The sequence below is a fragment of the Apiotrichum porosum genome (assembly GCF_003942205.1).
Source record: "Apiotrichum porosum strain DSM 27194 chromosome Unknown scaffold_1, whole genome shotgun sequence".
Classification (NCBI taxonomy): Eukaryota; Fungi; Basidiomycota; class Tremellomycetes; order Trichosporonales; family Trichosporonaceae; genus Apiotrichum; species Apiotrichum porosum.
Genome location: NW_021167108.1, coordinates 411,362 through 436,052, shown reverse-complemented (window position 1 = coordinate 436,052; position 24,691 = coordinate 411,362). Strand labels below are relative to the sequence as shown.

Below are 24,691 nucleotides of genomic sequence, written 5' to 3'. Positions count from 1 at the left end.
ACCCAGAAGCCTGTAGAGTTCGTTTCCGTTGTCGTGTCCGTGTGGGTGCCATGGGCCGTGGGCGCGAACGCCCCCCTGGCCGCGTTGCCACCACCAAATACGGTGTGTCTCGGAAACCACCACTCCACTGCACTGTCTATTCTCTCCTTCTCCTCTCTCTTCTCAGCTTTTCCACAAACACACAAACACACTTCTACACTCTCGTTTCCTCCCCCCCGTCCTTCCTTTCCTTGCTTCACACAACACACCCACACCCCTTCTTTCACTCCCCGCCATGTCCTCATCGGCTGACGCGGCCGCTACCTCAGCCGCCGTTGCTACGTCCGCGAACGTTGCCGACACCAGCTCGGTCGTCGTCGACACGACGTCCCCCCCAGTGACCACCGTCGACACGACTTCGGTCGCCCCGGACACGACCACCGACGTCACTCCTACCACCTCGGACCCGGGTGTTACGACCAGTCCCACGACCAGCCCGACGACCAGCCCCACCTCTGACCCTGGCGTTTCCACGGGCGGTGGCTCAACCTCGCCGACGACTGGCGGCGAAGTCACGTCGTCTGCCCCTGTAAACACTGGAGAAACGTCCAACACTGCATCGGTCACTGGAGACACTGGTTCGGTGACCAGTGCGGCGACCGGGGCCTCTTCTCAGTCTTCTGTTGCTGAGGGTGTGACTTCATATGTGTGAGTGATAACAAAGCCGCCACTGGGGACCAAGACCTTCACTGACAATATCAAGTTACACCACTGTTACGTATGCCAATGGAACTGTCGAGACTTCGGCTGCAGCCGTCCACAGCGGCGGCAGCACCAACCGTGAGTAGTTGCTGTTTTGCTGGGCAGAGAACAAAAAGAAAAAATGCTGATGCCAATCTCCAGACACTGGCGCTATCGTTGGTGGAGTTGTTGGTGGCGTGTGCGGTCTCGCTATCATCATCGGTCTCTTCGTCTGGCTCTTCCGCAAGCGCAGGAGGAACTACCGTGACGACTTTGATGACATGATGGTACGTGCTTTTGATTTGTTGGGATGACGGCACCGCAAAGGGCTAACCCCCACCGCAGTTTGACCCTGGCCGCGCTCAGAACCATGCTCCTGTGGACCTTGCCGACGACGAGGGTGCGCCCACTGTCGACCCCTACTCGTACGGTGTCGCCTCTACCTCGGCCACTCACACGTCGCCCGACATGAGCCAGCACCACAGCTACGGCGAGTACGGCGCTACCCTGTCGCCCGGTGCCGCGGTCACCGCTTCGCACAGCGGCACTTCGGAGAGCAACTACTACGCTGGCGCCGAAGGTCTCTCTCACGCGACCTCGTCATCGGCTGGCTACGCTGGCCGTGGTGCCGGTGCCGCGGGTGTCACGCCGTTCCCTACTGCCCAGGTCGCTGGTGGACCCTCGCAGCCCGTCCCCGGCAACGTCTACGACCCCGCCACTGCCGGCATGTCTGCCAAGCAGATGGAGGCGTACCAAGAGTCGCAGCGCTTCCACATCCAGAACCAGCCTAACTCGCCCACGTACGGCGGCCCAAGTCTTGCCGGCCCCAGCGACGGTATCACTGTGCACCAGGACGGCGGCGCGTTCGAGGAGGAGGCCGCTACCGGCAACGAGATCCCCCCTACGTATGACTCGCTTTCCAACTCGCGTCTCTCGAACAACCCGCACTCGCCCTAAGGCAAACGCTCTCGCCTCAAAGCCCTGTCGATAGCTCGTCTCCGCCTCGCCTTGCCCTACCACCAGCCCTCCATATATACACTAATACAGGACGTTATGCCTCGTCCTCTGTGATAATCCCAGACACCCGTTCGCGTCTGCCCTTACCACGACCCAGCCCAGTCCCACATCCCTACATTCTGTGCTTGTATATAGCCCACCCATGACATTCCTTGATAGATATACAACCGGAAACTGGCTGCGGCCGCGTACGCCACAACTGACGTTCGCGCACTGTTGTTGTGAGACGAGACGCGGGCGAACGCGCTAAACCAAGGTGGCCACGGTGGGAGACGATAGCCTTCCCGCCGCACTGCACGTATGTTCCTGTGAAAAAAGTTGCCCGAGACACCAACCATATGCATATGAGCCTTCATCCCGCGCGTCAAGCTCTGCGTGTTCTAAATGTACAGTGGTGAGGGTTTCAACTTTTGAGACCGCGGGTAGACACGCTGATGGAGGTTTCGGAAAACACACTAGGCCATTTTCAACACCCTTCATCGATACATAGTGTGTTTTTTCCCCCTCGGAATTTTGTATGGAGCCTGGCCCCCTAAACACACGGCGCCTATTGTCTTTCATTTTCAAAATCGCACAGTGTGTTTTTGCGCTTTGCGGAGATGGCTCAGAGGATCACAGGACAATCCGGGGGGGGGCACAACGTGTGGCCGTGGGAATGGTGGGGGCAGATATTCCGCTGGCTCTTGCGTTCACTTCACAACACACTGGCCACACTGGCCTGGCAAACCCATTGGCCCTTGCCACAGCAAGCTGGTTAAGCTGGCAACCGATCCATCTATGCCGCTTGCTGCCGGCCTGTGCCAGCCGTTACCCTGCCTGGGGCTGCTGGCCGTGGGGTTGACTGTGACAGTGGCGCGCTGCAGTCAGTAGGCCATTATTGGCCGTACCAACGCCCTTCAGCTGTAAGAGGGCTGTGTAGACCCAGCCAGTTGATGTTTGGTGTTCCGTCCGCCTCGACACACGTATGCGTCAGGTATGTATGTTGCTGACTGGTCGCCAATTCTCGGTACCGTGTGGAGCATGTCGTGTCTTTTGCTGCCGTGAATTCCACCTCTGGGCCTGTCGGCGCCCACACGCGTGATACACGTGTTGTCCACGCCGTTGTGCAGTTGTGCGCGTTGGACAGAGATCTCCTGTTCCCGTCACGACGTCGCCACACCCACCTCGACGAGTGAGCCCTACGCTGGTGTAAAAATGGGCATAAACGGGCATTAAAGCGCATAAGGAAAAGGCAACAGCAGCACACAGCGTTCAAGTTTGTGTAAACTGATGGTGGCGTCTTTTGTTTCACGGAATGCGCAGTTGGATCGATGCCCGCCGGGCGGACTGTGGTGAAGAGTTGTGCAGGCATGTCGGTGAGAACGTTGTGTGTGTGAGTGTGCCAGTGTGTCACCGTTTGGGGGGTAGGCCCAATACTCCCCACAAAATTGGTTTAGGTCCTTGCGTCTGACATGCATCCGTACATCGCCACGCCCATTCCAACTGTGTCGGTCCTCCTGACAGTGTTGCCCGTGGATGTGTCAGTGTTCTTCTTCGACGCCAAAATATTGATTGGTCGCCCGTCCCCTCACGGGAGACCACAATGCGTGATGCGACCGGCAACACAACCTAGTCGACAGCCTTGGAAACGTTTGCATGAAAACCAGTACAACAGATAAGAGAGGGCCAGGTCAACCTGGTCAACAAGGAATGACCTGCGTGTATGCACACCAGCCTGGTTCTCATCTTTTACATGTGTTCCCTACTGTCGTGTGCCAAGGGGTAGAGGAGACACGGATTCATGGCGGACGGTGTAGGAATAAATCGTATCAAAGCTGGGTCTCGTCGTCGCCATTGCTGAAGACCTAAGGATAGGTCTCAGCGTGCACAGGGCCTTTCGGTACGACTGCCTCGAAAGGGCGAGCACCTCAGGCAGTCTCCAGATGTAAGCAAAACAACGGGCACCTTTCGCCACTCGGGAGACTGCCACGCCACATGTGATACACCCGGTGAACCAGTGCTGGGTGAGAACGCCGACAGCCGCGCCTGGGCAAAGCAACAGCCGAGAACGTTAGGCGTGTCTGTTCGGCGTTGCTGGTTGGGCCGCCTGCAGTAGCCGCAAAAATGTTCAATCAAACTAAATGCCTGGGCATGCACACGACGTGTATGTCCTTTCCCAGCATAAGGTCCCACCCAACATAGGGTCTCCAGACGCAGAGAGATGGCAAGAAGCAGCTAGGACCAAAGGGCCCCCGGGGGGGACGTGCGTGAGTTCGCGTGAGACGTGGCAACACACACTGCTGCAAAAAGGTGGCCGTCAGCTGGGCGTCGTTTTCCGGTGATGTAATGTGTCACCCCCGCCTTATGTACTGCCACATTTTTTATGCTCTGCCCCTCGTATCCGTGCAGCTCGCAGCAGCGAGACGCACGAGAGCGGAAGGACGGTCTTCCATCGGCGTGTTGGGTTCGGCCGGTACGCGGGGCGGACACGAATTTGCCCCACCAATCGCCGGGCCTGAGAGGTCACGCGCCTGGCTGTGGCAGGAGACGGGGCAAAAGGCGGGCGTGGGGTGGGGAATCATTTTTTTTTTTTTGACATCACTCTTTCCACCCGTCCCCACTGGTGCTGTGTGCGGATGTGGCAGATATACACAGGCCGCCTGGAAGCAAAAAAGAGCCACTTGTGTAGACACTTGCAGTGTCTGTGTGGGAGGGAAAAGGCGTGGACGGTGTCAAAAAAGGGGCGGCTGGGTGGAGAACTGGACCCACGGCCCGACGAAAGGAACCGCCCGCTACGCATGTCGAGTGTAGCATCCATGCACAAGGAATATGTATGGGCCACGGCCACCCCCAGTACACACTTCCTGGGTTGTAGAGGATGCCACAAGATGTCGTGGTATGGCAGTTGGGCACAGGTTGTGAGGTTGCGCGCCACGGACGCGCCCCGCTCACGCCACCGGGGCATACAGCCTTCCAGTGAACCGGGAATGTATTTTGAAAGCCATAAAGGGGTTGATGTGGTATTACACTTGTGGTTTATGCCACGTTGGAATGTATGCATGTGGATGTGGGGCAAGAATGAGATGAACAAGTGGTGAAGGAGTGACGGAGGTGTGAGAAGTGCCACAGACGGGGAGATTTGTGTGTGTGGGAGGATAGAGTTCAGGGGCAGTGGCGGCACACCGGTTGAGCGACCCCCGCGTGTCCCTGGGGGCTCTGCTGCTTCCTGCTGCTTGTCGGGTTTGTGTGACGCGCGCATTCCTCTCTTCGTTGCTCATTCGCATCTCCCCCATCTCTCTCGCTCTCTCCCTCTCATCCATCATCATCGGAACCCCCCTATCTCTCTCTCCCTCGCTCACACACATACATATACATACTATCCCCCCCTCCCTCTCCTATCCCTATACCGCACCCCCCTCCTCCGTCCTCCACCAGCAGCCCGCAGCCTGTGGCAGCACGCACCCCCCCGCCCCGGTCGTCGCTCAGGCCCCACGCCATCAACCCGCGCGCCTCAGCCGCGCGCGCTGTTTGGCGCCATTTAGAACCACCAAAAGTAAATCCCATCCATCCATCCACCCCCGTGTGCCGCGCCGCCCAAAACACGCCCACGACAACACCCCACTCCCTCCATAACAACCACACTTCACACACATCACCATCCACAACCTCCCCCCTCTCCCATGAGCGGCTCGCCCTCCGCATCCGCGCCATCCCGCACTGCACCTACATGGGCTACCGCTGCAACCGCCGAGCGTAAACAGAAGAACCCCAGCATGGTGCGGGCGGCCGCAGAGTCGCCTGCTGCGTCGCCGTCACCAAACGTGACTTCTTCCGCCGCCGCCGCCTCCTCTGTCGCGGGCGGTGGCATCTCGGGAATGAGGCCACTGCTGTATCCTCCACAACCCGCGCGTCGCGTCTCACCAAAGAAGAAGAACGCGACTGCCTCATCCTCGACTCTCCCAAGCGCCAGTCGCGCTACCAGACACCGTGTGTCATCGTCGCCCGTCCGCAGCTCATCGGGTGTGCGACCCTCTCCCACCCCATCAGACGTCAAGCCCCGCCTGCAACCTCACATCAGTACCGCGTCCACCGCTACCCCTCCCCCCGCAGCTGCTCGCTCAAGTTCTCCGTGGCGCCGCAACAACGCCACACCTTCGTCGCCCGCAGGTAGTGCCCAACAACAACAAGGCGTCGTGCCAACGTCGTCTACCAGCGCCGACGGGGCGGGTGGCGGGAGCGCGTCCGTCAGCTATACTGCCAGCACCGATGGTACCCCAGACCCCGGAGGCAAGAAGCCGAAAAAGGCGCGCCGCGGCTGGAAGGGGTGGGCCATTGAGATTGTTGACGCCGAGGGCAACAAGTACCTGCGTTCGCCCAGCCCGGAGCCTGAACGTCCGATGGATGCCCCTCGCCGCCCGCGTGGCCGACCCAGGACCCGTCCTCGCACTGGACAACCATACCCGTGGAACCCAGAGGACATGCGCGCCTCGCAAGTGCCCACTGACGGTGGCTCAATCGGCGGCGACGGTGAGGACTACACACCTGATGGCGATGTCCCTCAGGGTGATGCGCGTGCAAGTGAGTCAACCGGACGTCAACCGCTGGGGAAAGAAGATCAAGCTGACTTGTTTAGACGACGACCCGACAGATGCCGACTTTCTACCGCCAGAGTCCGTGGATCAGGACGCCGCCGATGCTCGTGAGTGGCTGCAATCTGGCATGATAGCCTGCGTCTGTGCTGACCACCTGCCTAAACCTGTTGTCGTTTCGAACTCGCAACCACTTCTCTCTCACACGATTTCCTCCTCCACTTTTGCCACCCTAATGCCAACGTCGTCAAACCATCCGCCTCCCACAACAGTAATTGTCGAGGACAACGTCATTGAATCGTCCACCCCCAGTGCCGAGCCGATACCCAGGCCGCCAACAGTCATGTCACGGTGGCGCGTCGGCGTTGCCGCTCCTCTCAAGCGTGCCCGGCCTTCGTCGCCGGTGAACGACTCTCCCGCCACCCAACCCTCTTCTTCGTCAGCGGTCCGCGCTCCGGCTAAGAAACCTCGCAACTCGACTCCGGCCAATGTGACGGTCTCGGAGCCGGCTCGTGTCGCCTCCAAACTCGTCAAGGGCAAGGGCCCTCGTCGCTCCGAGCCCGTACCGGCTACCGGCCACCAGGTCGATCCAGCATCGGCACCGTCGCACCTGTCGTCTTCTCGAGGTGCTACTTTGGGTAACGAGGACAGCAGCCCGGTGGTCGAGGCCGGCCTTCTTCCGAAGCCGAAGCGCAGCACCATGTCGCGCGATGCAACACCTCAGGCCACTCGACCAACGTCGTCCCGTGTTGCTGCCGCTGCGGCAGCAGCTGCAATAGCTGCAGCTCGCTCACCGTCGCCACCGCCACCACCACCACTACCCGCGTCGACTTCTCGTGCTGCCCCTGCACCCTCCCCAGCACAGGCAGCAAAGGCCAATGGCACCAATGCCAATGTCTCCAAGGGTCAGCGTACTCTTGACCAATACTTGGTTGAGGAGGAACAGCAGCAGTCCAAGACCCCGCGTCTCGGCATGGGCGCAACATATCCTTCCCCTCCCGAGAGCGACGAACGCCACGAACGCAGCGTCAACGAGCCCAGCGAGCCTGAAGATGCCACTTCCAGCGTGCGCCAAGTCCCTACCAACCTCCCGGACGTCCAGGACGAGGCGCGCTTCATCATTGACCAGTCTCGCGGGCTCACTGCACACGACCGGAACGCGCACGAGGACCGAGAGAGGCTGGACCAGCAGCGCAGCCGTGAGATCGCCGAGCGCGAACGCGAGAGGGAAGAACGCGAGCAAGAGCGCGAGGAATGGGAGCGGGCCGAGAGAGCAGAGCGTGAGCGTGAGCGTCAGCTTGAGCGTGAGCGTGCGGAGAGGAAGGAGCGTGAGCGGGCCGAGAGGCAAGGCCGTGAGCGTGAGCGTGAGCGTGGTGGTGGTGTGGATGTGCGTGACAAGAAGGATGATCGTCGCGAAAGCAGCAGTCGACGTGATGACCGGCGTGACGGGAGGGACGAGCACATCCACGATGGCCACGACCGCGACGGGGGAATCCGTGAAAGCGCGCCTCGCGACAGCCGCTCCTCGAACGGTCGCCACCACATGCTTGCGCCGTATCCCCCGCATCCTCACCACTCGCAATCCTACTACCACCCACCCCCCTACGGCTACCACCCGTCCGGTCCATATGGGTATCAGCCCTACGGCCAGCCTGCGCCGCCGCCTCACGGCTACCCAGTTCACCCCTTCTCACAGCACGGCCCGTACCCACCTCAGATGACGCCTCCCATGACCGCCAACCACATGGAGGGAGCGCCGCGCACTCACTCGCATCGCGGCGGAGAGGCTGGTGGTGGTGGTGGGGAGTGGGCAGGGTACAATTCTCGTCTCCCCGAGATGATGCCCCACCACGCACCTCCTCCTCCTCCAGGTCACTCCGCCCGAGCTCCTCCTCCCTTGCTGTCGCCTCACGGCGCACCACTGCCTCTGCGCATGTCACCCCACCAGACCCTCCACCAGCCGCTGCCGCCAGCTCCTTCGCAGCCGCCGCCTCATGGACGTCCCCAGTCACGTCACGAGCGTCACGACGTCCAAGCACCGCCTCCTTCCGACCGCGATGCGCGTGATCCGCGCAGCACACTCCCACATGACTCCCCGCGTGACCACGAGTTGCGTCCAGACCACCGCCAGCAGCAAGAACTGCGTCAAGAGCCACGTGAAGTCGCGTCGCGCCCCGGACAACGTGAGCAACTTTACGCGGAGAACGAACTCGGTCGTACGCTCGGGTACACCGACGTTAGGCCCGTGCCCTTCCCCACTGGCCCCCCTTACAAGCCTCCAGAGCCGCGTCCACCGCGTATCGATGTCGACTATCCTGCTGTGGTGCTTGCCACTCCCGGTAACGTGCACCCCCCTCCTACCAACCGCTCCGAGGCGCCGTACGCGCGCTCCTATGCTCAAGGTCTTGAGGGCCTTGACCAGAACCTGGAGGAGAACGCGCGGGGCTTTGTGGAAAACGTCAAGGTGGGTATGCTCGACCTAACAGCCAAAACTGACAGCTACAGAATAACCTGCGCACACTTGTGCAGACCTACTTTGTCGAGCCGAGTGCATCTCGCGACGCGTTCCTGGAGCGCATTGGCCGTGACCTCACTGCCCTGGGCTGGCAGCTCACCGACAGCAGCGACGGCGCACTGTACTCTCGCGGATCTGCTTCTTGGAACCAGGAACAAAACCAGGAGCGCCAAAAGACTCAACGACAGGAGCAGCCTATCGTTGTCGACGACGACGATTCCGAGGAGGAGTTGGCCCGTTAGGTGCGGAGTGAGGGCCGGAGTGAGGGCCGGAGTGAGGGCCCCGTCGGTCGACCGCCGCAGTTGTCACATGTCGCGAGTTGGTATTCGTGCCGCGTGTTCTTGGCAAGAAATAGCCATAATACGAGGCTACCTTAATATACCACGCTCAGGATGCTACTGCTTCCATGCCGTGGGCCATCTTGTAGTCCATGCTATGTATCATTTACGAGCAGAGTTGTATGATGCTGCCGTGCGTGTCGTTGGCTGTACGACCATATGCTGTGGCCGTGGAGGCCTCCGAGGATCTGAGCCAAACATGCCCACGTGACCTCCACATGGGTTCAGGATAAAATCGATTTAATGAATATTTTTCTGGCCCTCTGGTGTCTTCCTCCCGTGGGTCCATCCCTCGTCGTTGGTTCCACTCGCAGACAACTTCCCTCTTGTCCCCCATCGCCGACCCCTCCGGCACCACTCCGTCGACCACACCAGGCAATGCCGCGTGACAGCGCAGGCGGCGCCTTCTGAAAAGCACCTACCCGGATACCCCGCCGCCGTCCCCACACATCGTGCACCCCGCCCGTCCCCCCGTTCCTCCTGTTTCGCCCCGCCGTCGCGCGCCCTTCCGACAACATCATCCGTCGCCTCCTTCCCTGCACATCTCGAACTCGACCCCCTCCCCGTTCCACTCCTTCAAAACAATGAATTACGACGAATCACCCTCTCACGCGCTCACCGGCGCCCAGCGCGGCCCGAAGCGTACAACTCCCCGCACTCTACGTCCGTATAGCCGCCCTTCATTCGGCGGCAACGGCGTGGACAATGGCAATGGCAGCGCTGCTGGAGGCCTGTTGACCCCCTCTGCAGGGTCATCGTACACCCCAGGTCGCTATGGCGGTGGCGGACTACCTCGCTCTGGGTCCGAGAGTCTGCTGTCCATGTCAGTCTCTGGCATCAAGAGCATGTTCTCCCGCCCGTTGAAGTGGCTCTCGACGCCCAGCAAGTCCCCTGTCAACGCCAACAAGCGCGACTCGGAGGCGAGCTTTGGCGTCGATCCCGAGGACCCCGTGAGCCCCAGCGAGAGGCGCGCAAGCAAGCGCTCGCGTCGCACGTCGCCCACGAGGGGACCGTACGACCCCCGCACCGCCGAGCCCATCAACAACGCGTTTGCGCTCCCGGCCCTGCCCTCCCACGTCAACCTGGCATCCTCAGCCTCGGCATCTCGCCGCTCCCTCTCAGCCTCCCAGTCCATGCCCTACCTGGACCCCCCACGTAGCATGTTGCAGCCTGCGACGCCGCGCGCCACCGCAACGGCAACCTCGGGTCTGCGTAACAGTCGCGCGCTCGGCCGCTCGCGCCGCATGGATCTCTCGGCGCTTGCCGATGGCGCCGGCGAGGAGCACGATGAGTATGAGCACACGCCCGTCAAGAGCGTTGCAGGGAGCCCGTCGGACGCCTGGAGCCCTTGGAGGGAGACGCGCGATACGTCGTCTCGCGCGGCCACCACCCGTGTTGCCAACAACAACAATGCCCTCGCTTCCATGTCGCCGTTCCGTTCCCTCGGCGCCAGCGCTGGCCGCGGCCTCTCGCGTTCCTCCACCCTCGTCAGCCACTTGGGACGTGAGGCGAGCGTGGCCTCGGACGTGAGCATGGGCGACGGCCGTGGCAGTCTCCGCCAGTCTTCGCGCCTGCGCCACTCCGTCAGCATGCGCTTTGACCGAGTGACGGAGGAGGATGACCGTATGGGCAGCCTCCCCGAACCCCGCTCCGCCAACTCGGACAACAGCAACTGGCTTACCCGCTCGCAGTCGGTGTCTCGCGCCACTGGTCGCTCGCTGGCCGCTGCCGCGTCCGGCGTTCAGCTGCCTCCTGTTCGCAAGGGCCAGATGGTCTGGGATGCCGAAAAGGGCTTTGTCCGCGCCAGCGAGCTGCAGGCCGAGGCTCCCCGTCTTCCCCAGCAAAACGACGCTGAGCGTATCCTGTGCGCCCTCGAGTCGATGCGCAAGACTCCCCTCATTGATGCGTCGGCACCTGGGCTCCCCTCCGCGCTCGTCGGGTCGTCGTCGCGCAACCTCCGCAAGGCCATTGCCGTCCCCCTCGCCACCTCTCAGGCCAGCGAGAACGCACGCAGCAAGCGCCACGGTGGCGACTGGATGCAGGACAGCGTGTCCGCCATGATCTCGCCGTACGGCCGTCGCAAGGCCGTCGAGCAGGTCGCGCGTGACGAGCGCCGTGCTGCCCGCCGCCGCGAAGAGTCTGAAATGAGCGAGATGGAAGTGGACGGCGCCTCGCGCCACTCTTCGGCTCACTCGTCACGCAGCCACAGCTACGTCTCTGACGACCACATGTCGCAGACTTCGCAGCAGCGTTCGCCCGCTCGCCGTTCGGCTCGGTTGAGGGCCAGGTCCTCTGAACCCGCCGAGGAGACCCCCAAGGCGACCCGCAGGAGCAGCCGCACCCCCAAGGCGCCCAGCAAGTCGCCCGAGCCTAGGCGTACCACCCGCAGGCGTCAGGAGACCACTCCCCCAGCCGAGAACGAGCGCGAGGCTTCACCTCCTGCCTCCGCCGTCCCGGCCACAGTGCCTCTCCTCACCACCACGGCCCCGTCGCCCAGCTCCAGCAAGACCGACGGATACCAGGTCCGCGACGACACTGAACCCCGCGCGCGTTCGTCACTGCGCACCGCCACTGAGCGTCGCCACCGTTCGCACCAGGGTGCCGCGAGCTACAACTCGTCGCGCGCTACGAGCCCCAACGGTGGCAGTGGCGCTGGCCGGTTCTCGGCTCGCGACGAGGACCTGCCCGACATGGATGAACTCGAGTCGGCCAAGATTCCTCTCACGTCGTTCAAAAACTTCTCAATGCCGCTGTTCACTCCTTCCCCCGCTCCTGAGCCATCCAAGACTCCCGAGGTGGCCGAGACCACTGCCGACAAGTCGTCGTCGGCGGATGCCGCCGCTCCGCTTCTCTCGTCTCGTCTCAGCGTGACTCCGGCCCCTGCTCCTCAGCCTGCTTCGTCGCTCTCGGTTCCTTCTTCGTCCGTTGGCCGCACCTCGCTCTCGCGTCTCGGTTCCGGTTTGTCAAGCCGTCCTCGCGCGTCATCGCCCCTTGCCGGAAGCTCCATGGTCGCCGAGCCTGACTCGCCCGACGCGTCCAAGGTCGTCGGCGCTCCCGCTGCCTTCACCGCCCCATCGGCGCCTCCCACTGGCCAGATTTTCTCTCTCGCCGCCGCAGCTCCTGCCACTCCTTCCCTCACGCCTCCCACTGGCACGACTACGCCTGCGGGCAAGCCTCCCGCTGGTGCTGGCTTCTTCCTCCCCCCCAAGTCGGACTCGAGCATGGGCCTCAGCAAGCCGTCCACCTCTGCTCCGGCTGCTGAAGGCGGTATCCCCAACTTCTTTGGTGGTGCCGCCACTCCTCCCGTCGCTGCAGCTCCCAAGGCTCCAGCATTCGACTTTGGCATCGCGTCCAAGCCCGTCGAGGCAAAGCAGCCTGTTGTTTCGAGCTTTTCGTTCGGTTCCGGCTCGAGCACCCCTGCCGCCACCTCGGAGCCTGCCAAGGCCGCACCTTTCTCGTTTGGAGCTGTCGCGGCCCCCAAGGAGAGCGTCGCCCCTGCGACTGAGGGTGCGCCGTTCTCGTTTGGCGCTGCCCCCAAGGAGAGCGTCGCTCCTGCCACGGAAGGCGCACCGTTCTCGTTCGGTGCTCCGGCATCCAAGCCCGCCGAGGCCCCCAAGCCCACCGCTGGGTTCTCGTTTGGCGGCTCATCGTCTGCTGCCGCTTCCAAGCCGGCCGAGGCACCCAAGCCCACCACTGGCTTTTCATTCGGTGGCCCCTCTGCAGCCTCTACTCTTAAGCCGGCCGAGGCTGCCAAGCCCGCTCGCATGTCGTTTGGCAACACTGCTGCCCAGCCTGACGCGGCCCCCACTCCCTTCTCGTTTGGTGCGCCCAAGCCCGCCGAGGCCGCTCCCAAGCCTGCCGCTCCGTTCTCGTTTGGTGCTCCCGCCGCATCCAAGCCTGCTGAGACTACACCCAAGCCGGCCGCGCCCTTCTCGTTTGGTGCTCCCTCAGCCTCCAAGCCCGCGGAGAAGCCTGCCGACAAGCCTGCGTTCTCGTTTGGCGCGTCGTCCACCACCGCCCCGGCCGCCAACGGTGCCAACGGCTCGTTTGGTGTGACTGCTCCCGCCACAACCACGGCTGGACCTTCGACTGGCTTTGGCGCCAACGCCAATGCCCCTTCCTCCAGCACCCCGTCGGCCATGTTTGGCCAGACGAACGGTACTGCGCCGTCGACTGGTTTCGGATTTGGAGCCGCCCCTGCTCCTGCACCGGCGGCGGGCCCATCTGCCGGTGGTCCCTTCACCTTTGGCACTCCGGCCACTGGTGGGTTTGGTACCAGCGCCCCGGCCGCCAACTCGTCGACCCCGTCTTTTGGCTTTGGAGTGGCACCCGCCACCTCTGCGTCGACTGGCTTTGGTGTTCCCGCCGCCGGGTCGACTGGCTTTGGCAACCCCCCTGCTGCGGCCTCTGGCGGCTTTGGCTCTGGCGCTGGCTTTGGCGCTACTGGCTCTACCAGCACCCCTTCAAACCCTTCGTTCAGCTTTGGCCAGACTGCCCCTGCCGCCCCCAGCACGCCGACGGCAGCGACCACATCGTTCTCGTTTGGCGCCTCGGCTCCCGCCGCAAGCGCATCGACCCCCGCTGCGCCGTTCACTTTCGGCGCTCCTGCCAACGGCCCCAGCGGCAACAGTGCCGCCGGTCCATTCCAGTTTGGCGCAGCCAGCAGCAGCAGTGCCGCCGTCCCCGCCGTCCGCTTTGGTTCGCCGGCGCCCGAGGCTGCTCCAGCCGGTGGCAATGGCTTCAGCCTCGGTGTCAACGCCGCCGACCAGACCCCCGGTAGCCCCGGTGCGCGCAAGATCAAGCCGCTGCGACGCGGCGCCGTCAAGCGCTAATTAGCACCAGCGCCCTGTTACCGTAAACGCCCCCCAAAAGACTCCCGACTCGTACATAAGAGACACCCTCCCCCCCCCACACACAACAGTCCCCCACCCCACCCATAACAAGACTTTCAGATCTCGGCCGATGTGATAGTTTGTCCCGTCCATAGTAGTAGCATGGGTTATAGATAGTACGGTGTCCACTGCATCGATGCATTTGTTTGCGAGGAGAGACCAAGATATTATGGAGGTGTGTTGAGGAGTTTTCTTTCTAGAGAGCTAGTTACAAAAAAGTTTGTCGGTTTTTATAGAGTTATTAGTTCTACATGGTGTGCAGCTGGACCCATCCCGAGCCGGTCTTGTAAGCCTTGAACTCGTTGGCAAAGGCCAAAGCGGCAATGAGGAGGACGAACAGGAGACCAAGCCTGGCGCCCCACGTCGCCTTGTCCTCTGGCTCCTGCGTCCAGATGTCAAACGTGCGGATCATGTGCTTTTTGTACATGACCGACTCGGCGTCGTCGTCAAACCAGACGAACGCGCGCTGGCGCTCGTGGTCAATCCTGCAGTGGCCATTGGGCGACAGGTTCCACCTAAACTTGCCGCCGTACACGCGCGAAGGGAGGAAGACCTCGGTGACGCGCTCCGTAGGGGGCGAGGCGTTGGCGTCCTTGAGCTGCTGGGGCAGGTCCTTCCACCGCAGGCGGAAGAGCTGCGTCTCGCGCTCGTAGTGCGAGGCCAGGAGGTCGCCGGCGACAGCGACGGCGTAGGGGCGGACAAGGACGTCGAGGAGGCGCGCGCCCGTGTCCGGGCTGGTAGCGGCCACGGCGGCCTCGGCGGCCGGCAGCGCCGCAAGGACCTTTTGGCGGTTGTCGTTGCTGTACCAGCTGAAGTTTTCGGCGTTCCAGTCGTCGCCCACGTCGTCGCGGTTGTCGGGGTTGTACGACCACAGGTTGAAGTGGACGAGCGACAGCTCCATGGCGGTGATGAGGGCGTCGAGCATGCGCTCCTGCCACTTCCAGTTGCCAGTCTTGAATGCCTCCTCGTAGCTGGCGTGAGTTATGATAGCCAATGTCAGAAACCCACTTCATGTCAATCGGAATGCCACACTCGCCAAAGACGATGGGGACGTTGCCGATACGCTCGCGAGCTTCCTTGACAAGGGTGCGGATCTGACGGGCATAGTTGTCCTTGACACCCTCCTCACCCCAGTAGACGGCGCGGAGGGGGAACATGCCGCGCGCGAGACCCTGCACGTTGACCGTAAAGTTGCCAAACTTCTTGGTGAACATGGTGTGGAGGTCGTACCTGGACGTCAGCTCTGAATAAAACAGTCCGTAAGCTCACCAGTGTGGGGCAAAGACAAAGTTCTTGGGACGGACGTCCTCGGGCCAGTGGGGAGCATACTCGTTGGGGAGGGGCTCGAGCATAAAGGCCTTGGTGGGCTCGCGCTTGGCGACAACCGACTCCCACTTGCGAATGAAGGGGAAGTAAAAGTCCTGGTAAAACTCGATGGGCTTGCCCGATCGGTCCTTGCTAAAGTAGTCTTCCTGGAGGGCAATGCCGAGGTTCTTCTCGGCACTCCACTTCCAGACACCTTCCTTCTCCCAAGGACACTGGCCAGCGGTGGGACCATCCGAGCGCCACGCCGTGGCCTTGTTCAGGTTGGCGACCGCCTTGGACTTGACACGAGTAGGGTGTGGGAAGGAGCGGACGTAGGTCGACACGAGGGTGGGGTGGCCCGCACCAAGCGACATGCCCTGCAAGGGCGAAGGGTACTGGCCGAGGTGCAGGTCAGTGTTGTAGTTCCACTTGTCAATTGTGGCCATGCCAATGTAACCCGGGTGAGGCTCATTCATCATCTGAAACAGCGTTAGCAAAGTGCCGCGCAGCAATTTCCCACTCACCTCAAAGCCCATGACAGTGTCGAGGTCGCCGACGGCCTGGACGAGCTGGTCGTAGGCGCCGAGGAAAGCGTCCTGGAGGTACGACTGAATGTTGATGCCCTTGGGGCCGACCTTGAGCGTGGGGGCAAAGGTCTCACCGCCCCAGAAGAGCGTGTTCATCGTCGCACACGCGAGCTTCTGGTAACCCGTGGGCCAGAGACCACGCTCACCCTCGAGGCGGCCACCCTTGACGCCGTGGAGGACGGCCGCGCCAGAGTCCTCGAGCGCCTTGCCGTCGTTGCTCAGGTCGAAGCCCGCGAGCTCGAGCGTCCATCCGGGCGCCCCAGATCCGCCAGAGTAGCGCGACCAGACATCCTGGTGGACCGACTGTGGCGCGTCGTCAGCGTCTGCGCGCGTCTCGCAAAGCAACACCTGGACGCCATCGGTCTCCGCGCCGCCCGCCGCGATTCGAACGCCATCGGTACCGGTTCACGGAGCAACACCGAGGCACGCCGACGGCTCGCAATAGCCGGGTTGACCCTCGTAAATACTCACAACGTAGGCGACGAGGCCGGTGCCCTTGAGGCTCGCGAGCAGCTCGCGGAGGTAGGCGAGGTACTCGGTATCGTACTCGCCTGGACCGGCGTGCTCAATGGCATCCCAAGTCACGTTAATGCGGACTGGACGTGTCAGCGAACGGTGCTCTCAGGGACCAGCCAGCTCACTGAAGTGCAGACCCCACGATGCCAGGCGGGCCCAGTGCTCTGGAGCCTCGGTAACGGGGAAGGGGCGGTTCACGTAGCTGCCCTGTGCATGCTGGTGGATCTTGGGGAGAGGCGAGTTGGGACTGTCGTGGTCATAGTCAGCAAAACGGCAAGACGTCGGACGAGCTCTGGAGAAAAAAAAGGGGCAACGTACACCTTGGCCGACGAGCTGACGTTGACACCGCGGAGCTGGACAACACGTCCCTCCGAGTCGACAAAGTTGCCGTCCTTGACGCTGAGGTTGCCGGACGTGGGGTTGTAGAGGTCAAACTCAAAGTCGTCCATGGTGCAGACTGGTTTGGGAGATGGGGAAGAGGGAAAAAAGACAAGACGTCGATGTGGAAGCCAAATAACAGAGCCCCGACCTGGTGCATGGGGGGCCCGTGTGGCTTTGCGGCGCATGCGGCAACGGGGGTCCACGTGTGAGGTTGGGGTCCCGCAGTCGCCGAAAAAAACAGCCACAAATCCTTCGGTCGCCGGCGCCGTGCTCGGTGCGCACACCGAGACCGACGGCTATGGGGCCATATGGCCCACATATGGGCGGGCCTGGACGCACGGCTAACATGTGGGTCAGATCTACAGAGGGCCCTCTTTCTCTAACAGACGTGCTCAATCTTGGCGCCAGAACCGACGCGGGGCCCGAGGTCCCGGGCAACGTTGCGGGTGAACGACTCGATCATCATGGAGAAGAGCGAGCGCGAGAGGGCAGCGTCCCAGCGACCCTTGGACGCCTCGTCGCGGATGAACGCGTGCTGCGCCTGAACCTCGATAAACTGTGTCTGTTAGAGCTTGGAACGGGCGTTGGCAAATGGTAGGGGCCAGCTCACCGAACAGGTAACGTTGGCGTCGTCCAAGGTCTCGCGGATGAGCGTGCGGCCAGCACGGTCGACGTGCGTGTCCTGATGTCAGCTAGCGCATACATGTGTCTCAGCTCACCTGCTTGCCGAACACGAGCACCACCTCGCCCTTGCCAGTGAGATCGCCCTTCTGGACGCGGATGAGGGTGTCGTCCGACTTGCCCTTGCCCAGGGTCGCCGAGTGAACGCTGGCGGGTCAGTGTCAGAGATGATGGCAGTGGTGGACCCACTCAGTAGCAAAGTAGCAGAAGGTAGCGAGGACACGGGGGTCAAAGGCGGCCTGGGCAGGTCAAACAACGTGAGCCTCAAGACGAACCTACGCGAAGAGCCTGGGCGTCAGCTTGCACTGTATCATGTAGCTCACCAAGTGGCCACCAAGGCACATGCCAGTCGCAGCGATACGACCGTTGCAGCTGGGCAGGCTCGTGAGGAGGTCCACCGAGAGGGTCGCGTCCTGATGTCAGCTTGTGACGAGATACTGGCAGCTGTACCTCGTCGTAGGCATCGACCGTCTTCTCAATCTGTCGGCTCGTCAGCATGACATCAAGGGGCCTAAGCCAAGATCCCCCCACCTTGTACTTGTTTCCACGGTCGGTGCCCTCGACGTCATACGGGATGGCCTCGGGTCCTTCAAACTCGTGGAAGCTCGAGGGGAGGGCAACGACGTAGCCCTCGCTGGCAATGTTGCCCGCAAAGCGCTCGACGGGGCCGGTCACCTGGTAGATTTCGGAGAAGACAACGCCTGGAAAAGAGTTAGAAGGGATGGGACTTGTGAGAGAAGGCAGATGGGGAGGGAAAGGGGAGAAGGCAACGACGGAAGGCGAGGAGGAAGAAACGGCAGTCCAACTCACAGCCGGGGAACTTTGCGTTGGGATACTCTGGGACGTTGGGCTCAATCACAAAGATGCGGATGGTGCCCGCGCGGCCGTTGGCCGTTGTGGGGACGTCGTGGAACGAGGTCTTGGTAAGCATTGTTGACGAGCGCGCGATGGGATGGAGTGAATGGGTGAGTGTTGTTTGGGGGACGGGGTTGAGAACGGGCCAAAGGTGGAGGTTGCCGATGACGCCTAGAGCCCCACACCCCTTTTCAGCTTCCCCACACAGGGGGGATAATGCCTGCCTTCCAGCTCCGCGCTCTGGGTGTGGCGACCTGTCGCACAACCCCCAACAATACCACTGGCGTGGCGTGTGTCTCTGTCCTCCCCGCGGATTGCATCGAGCTGTCTGTGTGATCTTCGTCACGAGGATAGCCATATTCTGCATCCGACGAGCATGCCAACACCGCCCCACCACGGAAACGGGGCTGAACACCTGGGCCTCCAGAGCCACTGTCTCGTCCGGAGACTCAGGTCGATTGTCAACTGTCTGGGGCCACTGTCTGTCCACGGCACGACGATGGTAGCCACAATTGTCTCGGCTTGGCGGCGGTCACTTGTTGTCAGAAAGCTTGTACAGCTGCTCATACGTCTTGGGGCTGTCACCGTGTACATGTTGTCCCAGGGAAGGTGCTTGAAGCGCCTCCGTCATCCTCCTGTGCAGCATGTGTGACACGGTGTACTGTATACATGGCAACGAGGGAGGATAGAGGAGCATGTGCAAGTCCCTCCTACGGATCTAGCCTCCGCTGCTCTCTTGTGATTTTTTGGGGGCGCGTGGCAGGTGCATAGCATTGCCGTGGCTCCTCTTCCAGGATCACCTCTCCACTGTCTCACATGTCCCGCATACCACACTAGTGGGCGAGCCTGGCTGGCCAAGCTGGACGTCCCCAGCAGAATATGATTGAGGCACCCGCGCACCCCGCGAGAACAAACATGTCAATTGTGGTACACGCTACATGGGAGGCAAGTTGAGGTTGGTCATGGCTGATGGTGGCAGAGGTGAGGGATGAGCAGTTGGCCCACGTTTCTGATCTGCGCTCTTGCTTCCACCGATCAAGGTGCCCATCCGGTTTGAAGGTAACTGAGCGGGGGATCAAGATAAAGACTACATTGGAGTTATCGCCTTGTCCGTGACCGAGGACCGAGGCGTCGCAATAACCGACGGGGAGAACACGACCGTCGTGGCCGTCGTTTTGCGTCCAGCAGCAGGGTCCTCGATGCAAACCAGGTGGACGTGCTCAGAGTACTTTGCAGCAAAGGGTCCGAGTTCCGCAATGTCGAAGACGGCACAGTCCTTGGAATGCCGAGGTGGAGGGTCATAAATGTCGAACCGCGGGATCCACAGGTTGACTGCAAGGCGGAGGAAGGCGTACAAGTCCTCGAATGTTGCAGGAGCAGGCAAGCCGGGTGGCAGTTGTTCGGATGCCTGCGAGTCAGAAAAAGATCGAGAGGAGGGAGTTTAATGTTTGGGCAATCACCGACGACCAGTCAGAGGAGGACCAAGCTGTCAACAGAACAGAGAGGCCCGGGACTGACACATCTGTCAAGGACACGGAAGGTAACTATGGATTCGTGGGCGAGGACACATGTGGATGTTGTTGCTCGCAGACGACTCACAATGATGTACAGGTCCTCAAGCACCTCGTCCGTCTCGCGCATCCACTGCTTGAAACTGATCGGTTTGCGGAGCAGGCATACCCGGTTACACGTGTGGGTTGCGTTGCTTGCCAGTCGTTAGCGACGAGGAAGCGACAGTGAGGCAAGAAGAGACGCACACCTCGAGCGCCTTGTCAACGATGGCAAGCTTGAAGCAAGCGGCCGATATCACACCGCCGCCAGAGGCAGACATGACCGTGGCCCAGTGCGGGCTGGCCTGCCTCGCGGCCCACGACACTTCGAACCGATACTCGCCCACCATGTATGGGGGCATCCCGAGACGAGCAAGAGACCAGTCTGCACGCGGAAAGTCGGGTGGGAGCGAGAGGAGGGTGGGTCCGCCATCCGATGCGTGTGTGGACATGGTCAGAGAGGTGGATGGAGGCTGTAACGAGGAATGACAAGCAACGCAACACAAGATGAAACGGCCCAAGGTTGATTGTTTGTCCCAATATAATACGCGCCGGCACGTACTTTCAGCCGCGGCTCTTTTCCGCTGGCCGCTGGCCTTGTCGGGTTATCAGGTTACATTGCCCCAACAAGCTCAGGCCAGACCGCACACCAGACCAGGTCAGTCTCCGCTGGCCCCACACAAGCTCCTCCCCGCCCCCCGTTGCAGCTGTGCAAAGCCCAGTAGCCAAGTGGATGCAGTACATGCCTAGGTATTCCTCCAAATGATCCAATGAATGGTCGATAGCGAAAATTACACACGTGCGAGCAAGGAGAAGGTGCGGGCGCACGCATGTCGCGCGCCTGCGCGCCTGGTCGTCCAGCGCTGAACGCAACACGACCACCTTGCTCGCCCATTTCCGGCCTCCCGGGCCCCGCGTTCAGTCCTTCTGCGTCGCCGCTGCTGCTGCTGCTGCTGTTGTGATCTCGGCCGGTCCGCGCCCCCTTGCGGGCGGGATGGGGTTGAGTCGAGTCGATGTTTCTCCTGTCTTATCACGAGACGAACACGCCACACTTGCACACTCCTTCGATGTCTTTCGTTGTTGGCGCCCCCACGCAGCCCACTCTCGCGCCGCGGACCTGTCGGCAGATCGTGGGCAGATCGGCAGATCCGTGCCTTGTCTTGTCTTGTCTTGCCATGCGTTCACGCCCACACGCACACACGCACACACGCACACACACACACACACACACACACACCATCTACTCGATCTCGACGTGGGCGAGTGGCACGACTTGTCGGTTGGCGTACATCTCCATCTGGCCCGTGACCCAGGCGGCCATGTCGATGTCGTCGTCGGCGTGTGTACCGGCAAGGAAGGGGTGTTCCAGGAGCTGTGCGTATGTCGGGCGCGTGTTGGGGTCCTTGAGCAGGCTGGCGACGAGTTAGCACGACGTCGGAACAGATCTTAACTCACCACTTGGCCACAAAGTCACGCGCCTCGGCGCTGTAGGTATCCGGGAGGGTGGGGGCTGCGCCGTTGACGATGGCGGTGAGCTGGGCAAAGACGTTGGCAAACGTCTCGGGCGGGTAAGGGTAGGTTCCGGTTGCAATCTCGATAATGCTGAGGCCGACAGACCACACGTCCGACGAGACGGTGTATGTGGACACCTGGTTTTGCGACTCGCCCTTGATGCGCTCGGGGGCCATGTAGCTCTGGCAGCCAATGTTGGTTTTTGCCAGACTCTTCTCGAGCTGCCCAGACACACCAAAGTCGCACAGCTTGACCTCGCCCTTGCTGTTCATCAACACGTTGGTGGGCTTGACGTCACGGTGCATGATCTGGAGCTCATCCTTCAGGAACCGCAGTCCACGGACGATTGCGGCAGTTATCCTCCGGAGGACAGGTTCGGGCACATGTGGCTCGGCCGGTGCCGCGGTGTCGTTGGCCGTTGCCGTCTTGGCAGGTAGTGCGCGAACGCCGGTAAGCTTGTCCAGCGAGCCAGCGTCCATAAACTCCATGCAGTAGTAGACGCACGACTCGATCGTGAACGCGCCGTAAAACTCGACAATCTCGGGTGCGACGGCGCGATGCAGAATGTCAAGCTCCATGATGATACCGTTGAGCTTGGACTCGTCGAGTTCGAGGCGTATTTCCTTGTTTCCAAGTCAGCCACAAGCGTGTCTAGAGTGTCTAGCGTTCACACCGCCTTGGCACTCACCTTCATGGCCATCATGACACCCGTTGGGCGATGGAACACTTTTTGCACGCTGCCATAGTTGCCCTTGCCGAGTTCGCCGAGCACCTCCATCTCGTCCATGTTGATCTTGAAGCTCTGGCCATCACCAAAGTCGACGCCACCCGAGTGCAGCACGGCCTTTGAGAACTTGAGCGAGCCTGACGGGTCCATGATCTTTTTGAAATCGCTGAACTTGGATGAATCAGACGCTTCATGTGTTGCTCCGCCGCCCATCTGCGCGAGCGACAGGCCGCCGGGGGGACCACGGCGTCCGGCGATGCCTCCTGCACGCCCCGGAAGACCTGTCGGTGGCGCTGAGAGGTTCAATGCGGGGCGGCCCATCGTGCGGCGCGCAGCTAGGCCGAGCGGGCCCGCGTTTGGGCCAGTTGTGCCGCCTGGCTGGGCGGCGCGCATCGCCTGCGAACGAAGGAGGGCACCCATCGACGTTGCCTGGGGTGAGGGGCCCATGCCATTGCTGGTCGTTGGGCTCGGTGCACCGCTACGTTGTGCCGCAAGCTGAAGGGGTTATCAGTCAGCTCGCTGTTCCCACCGTTCCGCAGCTGAAATAACGAGCAGAGCAGACACACATACCTTATTCATCTTGGCTTGCAGCGATGGAGGGAGACGGGTCTGCATCTGACCCATCGATGCCGGGGCACGCATGCCCATCGGACCAGGCATTCCACGGCCAGCTGGGGGGCGTACTCCGCCCAAGGGTGGACGGGCCAACGCCGGCGAGCCAGCGGACGCGCCAGGTAGGCCTGGTGTTGGCCGTGTTTGCTGAGCACGGGCGAGGGTGGACGAAGGTGATGCGGCAGGGGAGATTGGGGACGTTGGGGAGTGGTATGGGAGGATGGGGGCAGATTCAGTCATCTGTACTTGTGGGCGTGTGGGACTCGATGCTGCTGGGGGTAATCGCGCAGCGACTGGTGTTGAGTCAGCAGCATTGGCTTGCGCACTGCTGCTCTCCAAGGTGAGCTTGTCGAGTGGTGGTGGGGAAGGAGAGCGGGAGCGGGGTGGTGGGGGAGCGTCCGGTGCGGTGGACGCCATGGTGGGATGTGGTTTGGGGAGGGGCGGGGGGGGGGGGGGGGGGGGGGGGGGGGAGAGAGGGGAGGGGAGAGGAGGGGGAGGGGAGACACAGATAGTCGAGTGCTGCGTTTGCAAGGTGTGGAAGTGTAAATGGGTTTGTGGGTGTGCGGCGGAAGTGATGACTGGTGGCCGGAACGAGACGGCGGTGGTGGGGGCACGGGCAACGTGGGGGGGGGGTGTGGGGTGGAGGTCTCGGCTCGGCACAGCACACGAAAGGGTGGGTTGGTGGGTGGGTTGGTGGGGGGTGGGGACGGACGGTTCGTTGCGTGCAGAGCGACCTTGTATGTGCTCGTTCACTGTCTGCAGGAGAAGGGAGTGAATGCAAAAGCAAGAGATCAAAGAGATGTGTGTGACATGTTGTGCATGTCCACCAAAGGTTGTGGTCGTTCCTTCGCCTCTGTGTACAAGGCAACAAGGTGTCGGTATACTCCTCCGGCGGCCACGCGCTCTCTCCCGTGCCCCCCTCCCCCCCCCCCCCCCCCCCCCCCCCCCCCCCCCCCCCCCCCCCCCTACTGCACAGAGCGGCTCTATCTATGCTCTGCTGCATTGCTTTGCCCCCCTTCAAGGCCTCAATAATCCATGTCTGGGCCCCGATGACCAACCCTCGTCGCTATTCTCACCCCCGCCACCCGCATTCGCTGCACGTGCGGTGGGAAACCGCCCAGCTGCGCGCAGGTTGTCTGTCCCAAAAGGAAGCCGCGTCCGCCCATACAATGTGGGTCTCGCCGCCTCCGATCGCTCGCTCTCTGTCCTGTCTGTCTCCTTCATTTTTCCATGTCTGTGAACGGAACAACTGCAACGCAGCGGCAGGCAGACACACACAAACGACTTTTGAAGATCCGCGAGGCCCGGCAAACTGTTGGCCTGAAGGGAAGGGAGAGGATCGAGGTCCAGAGCCTGGCCTGCGCCATTGCGGGAACGAGAGGATCTGCCTTTTGCTGTGTCTCAGTCTGATTCTCGGTTGCTGCCAGCTTGCGGCATGCCCATGCCTCGTCCGGGGCATGTTCAGACACCTTGTCAGCGGGAACCAAGTACGTGCGTGTGGTGTTAAAGCAAGCACAGGAAACCCCCCTGAACCACGCGTGGTCATATGCGCAAGTCGTCGGTTAAGTATTATTTTGCTGGTGCGAGTGCCTGTGTCGCCGACGGCGCGCAGCACCCATGCCGCTCGTCGTGCATCCCTTGTGGAATGTGCGGCTAGGCTCTCTCTGCAGGCCCAGCTCTCTGGATCTCTGGGCCTCTGGGCCTGCTGAAGGCCTCGTGGACCCTCTCGCCGTCCGGGATAGCGTCTCGGGGTCACCGGGATAGACATCGAATTCCGTAGACACCAGTGGCCAGTGGGCCAGAGATCCAGAGAGAGTGGGTGTGTAACCACAAGAGAGCCGGGGCCAGTCAGTCACCGCTGTGGTCACCGTGGGTGAGCACGAGAGCAAAGTGTTATGGCGAGCCAGCCACATGC

General features: G+C 61.7%; 7 protein-coding genes across 7 annotated transcripts; 3 read left to right on the top strand and 4 right to left on the bottom strand.

Moving 5' to 3' along the window:
• Positions 1 to 274: 274 nt before the first annotated feature.
• Positions 275 to 1,677, top strand: EHS24_000148 (uncharacterized protein; the record flags this gene model as incomplete). The annotated part of the gene is made up of 4 exons (XM_028615987.1): positions 275 to 687; positions 743 to 819; positions 883 to 1,007; positions 1,066 to 1,677. The coding sequence occupies 4 exons, from the start codon at positions 275 to 277 to the stop codon at positions 1,675 to 1,677; spliced, it is 1,227 nt and encodes a 408-aa protein (XP_028479844.1).
• Positions 1,678 to 5,396: 3,719 nt separating this feature from the next.
• Positions 5,397 to 9,062, top strand: EHS24_000147 (uncharacterized protein; the record flags this gene model as incomplete). Its single annotated transcript, XM_028615986.1, has 3 exons — positions 5,397 to 6,294; positions 6,350 to 8,769; positions 8,811 to 9,062. The coding sequence occupies 3 exons, from the start codon at positions 5,397 to 5,399 to the stop codon at positions 9,060 to 9,062; spliced, it is 3,570 nt and encodes a 1,189-aa protein (XP_028479843.1).
• A 680-nt stretch (positions 9,063 to 9,742) lies between these two features.
• On the top strand, positions 9,743 to 13,990 carry EHS24_000146 (uncharacterized protein; the record flags this gene model as incomplete). The annotated part of the gene is made up of 1 exon (XM_028615985.1): positions 9,743 to 13,990. One exon carries the CDS (start codon positions 9,743 to 9,745, stop codon positions 13,988 to 13,990), a length of 4,248 nt encoding a protein of 1,415 aa, XP_028479842.1.
• A 307-nt stretch (positions 13,991 to 14,297) lies between these two features.
• On the bottom strand, positions 14,298 to 16,907 carry EHS24_000145 (uncharacterized protein; the record flags this gene model as incomplete). Its single annotated transcript, XM_028615984.1, has 7 exons — positions 14,298 to 15,021; positions 15,059 to 15,280; positions 15,320 to 15,834; positions 15,880 to 16,245; positions 16,414 to 16,538; positions 16,584 to 16,705; positions 16,777 to 16,907. 7 exons carry the CDS (start codon positions 16,905 to 16,907, stop codon positions 14,298 to 14,300), a joined length of 2,205 nt encoding a protein of 734 aa, XP_028479841.1.
• Positions 16,908 to 17,218: 311 nt separating this feature from the next.
• EHS24_000144 (uncharacterized protein) lies at positions 17,219 to 18,451 on the bottom strand (the record flags this gene model as incomplete). The annotated part of the gene is made up of 9 exons (XM_028615983.1): positions 17,219 to 17,395; positions 17,450 to 17,521; positions 17,559 to 17,667; positions 17,710 to 17,759; positions 17,800 to 17,808; positions 17,844 to 17,933; positions 17,971 to 18,000; positions 18,052 to 18,221; positions 18,331 to 18,451. The coding sequence occupies 9 exons, from the start codon at positions 18,449 to 18,451 to the stop codon at positions 17,219 to 17,221; spliced, it is 828 nt and encodes a 275-aa protein (XP_028479840.1).
• A 1,011-nt stretch (positions 18,452 to 19,462) lies between these two features.
• Positions 19,463 to 20,377, bottom strand: EHS24_000143 (uncharacterized protein; the record flags this gene model as incomplete). Its single annotated transcript, XM_028615982.1, has 4 exons — positions 19,463 to 19,783; positions 19,836 to 19,919; positions 19,975 to 20,080; positions 20,133 to 20,377. 4 exons carry the CDS (start codon positions 20,375 to 20,377, stop codon positions 19,463 to 19,465), a joined length of 756 nt encoding a protein of 251 aa, XP_028479839.1.
• Positions 20,378 to 21,165: 788 nt separating this feature from the next.
• On the bottom strand, positions 21,166 to 23,193 carry EHS24_000142 (uncharacterized protein; the record flags this gene model as incomplete). Its single annotated transcript, XM_028615981.1, has 5 exons — positions 21,166 to 21,337; positions 21,381 to 22,060; positions 22,126 to 22,659; positions 22,735 to 23,069; positions 23,103 to 23,193. The coding sequence occupies 5 exons, from the start codon at positions 23,191 to 23,193 to the stop codon at positions 21,166 to 21,168; spliced, it is 1,812 nt and encodes a 603-aa protein (XP_028479838.1).
• Positions 23,194 to 24,691: the final 1,498 nt, after the last annotated feature.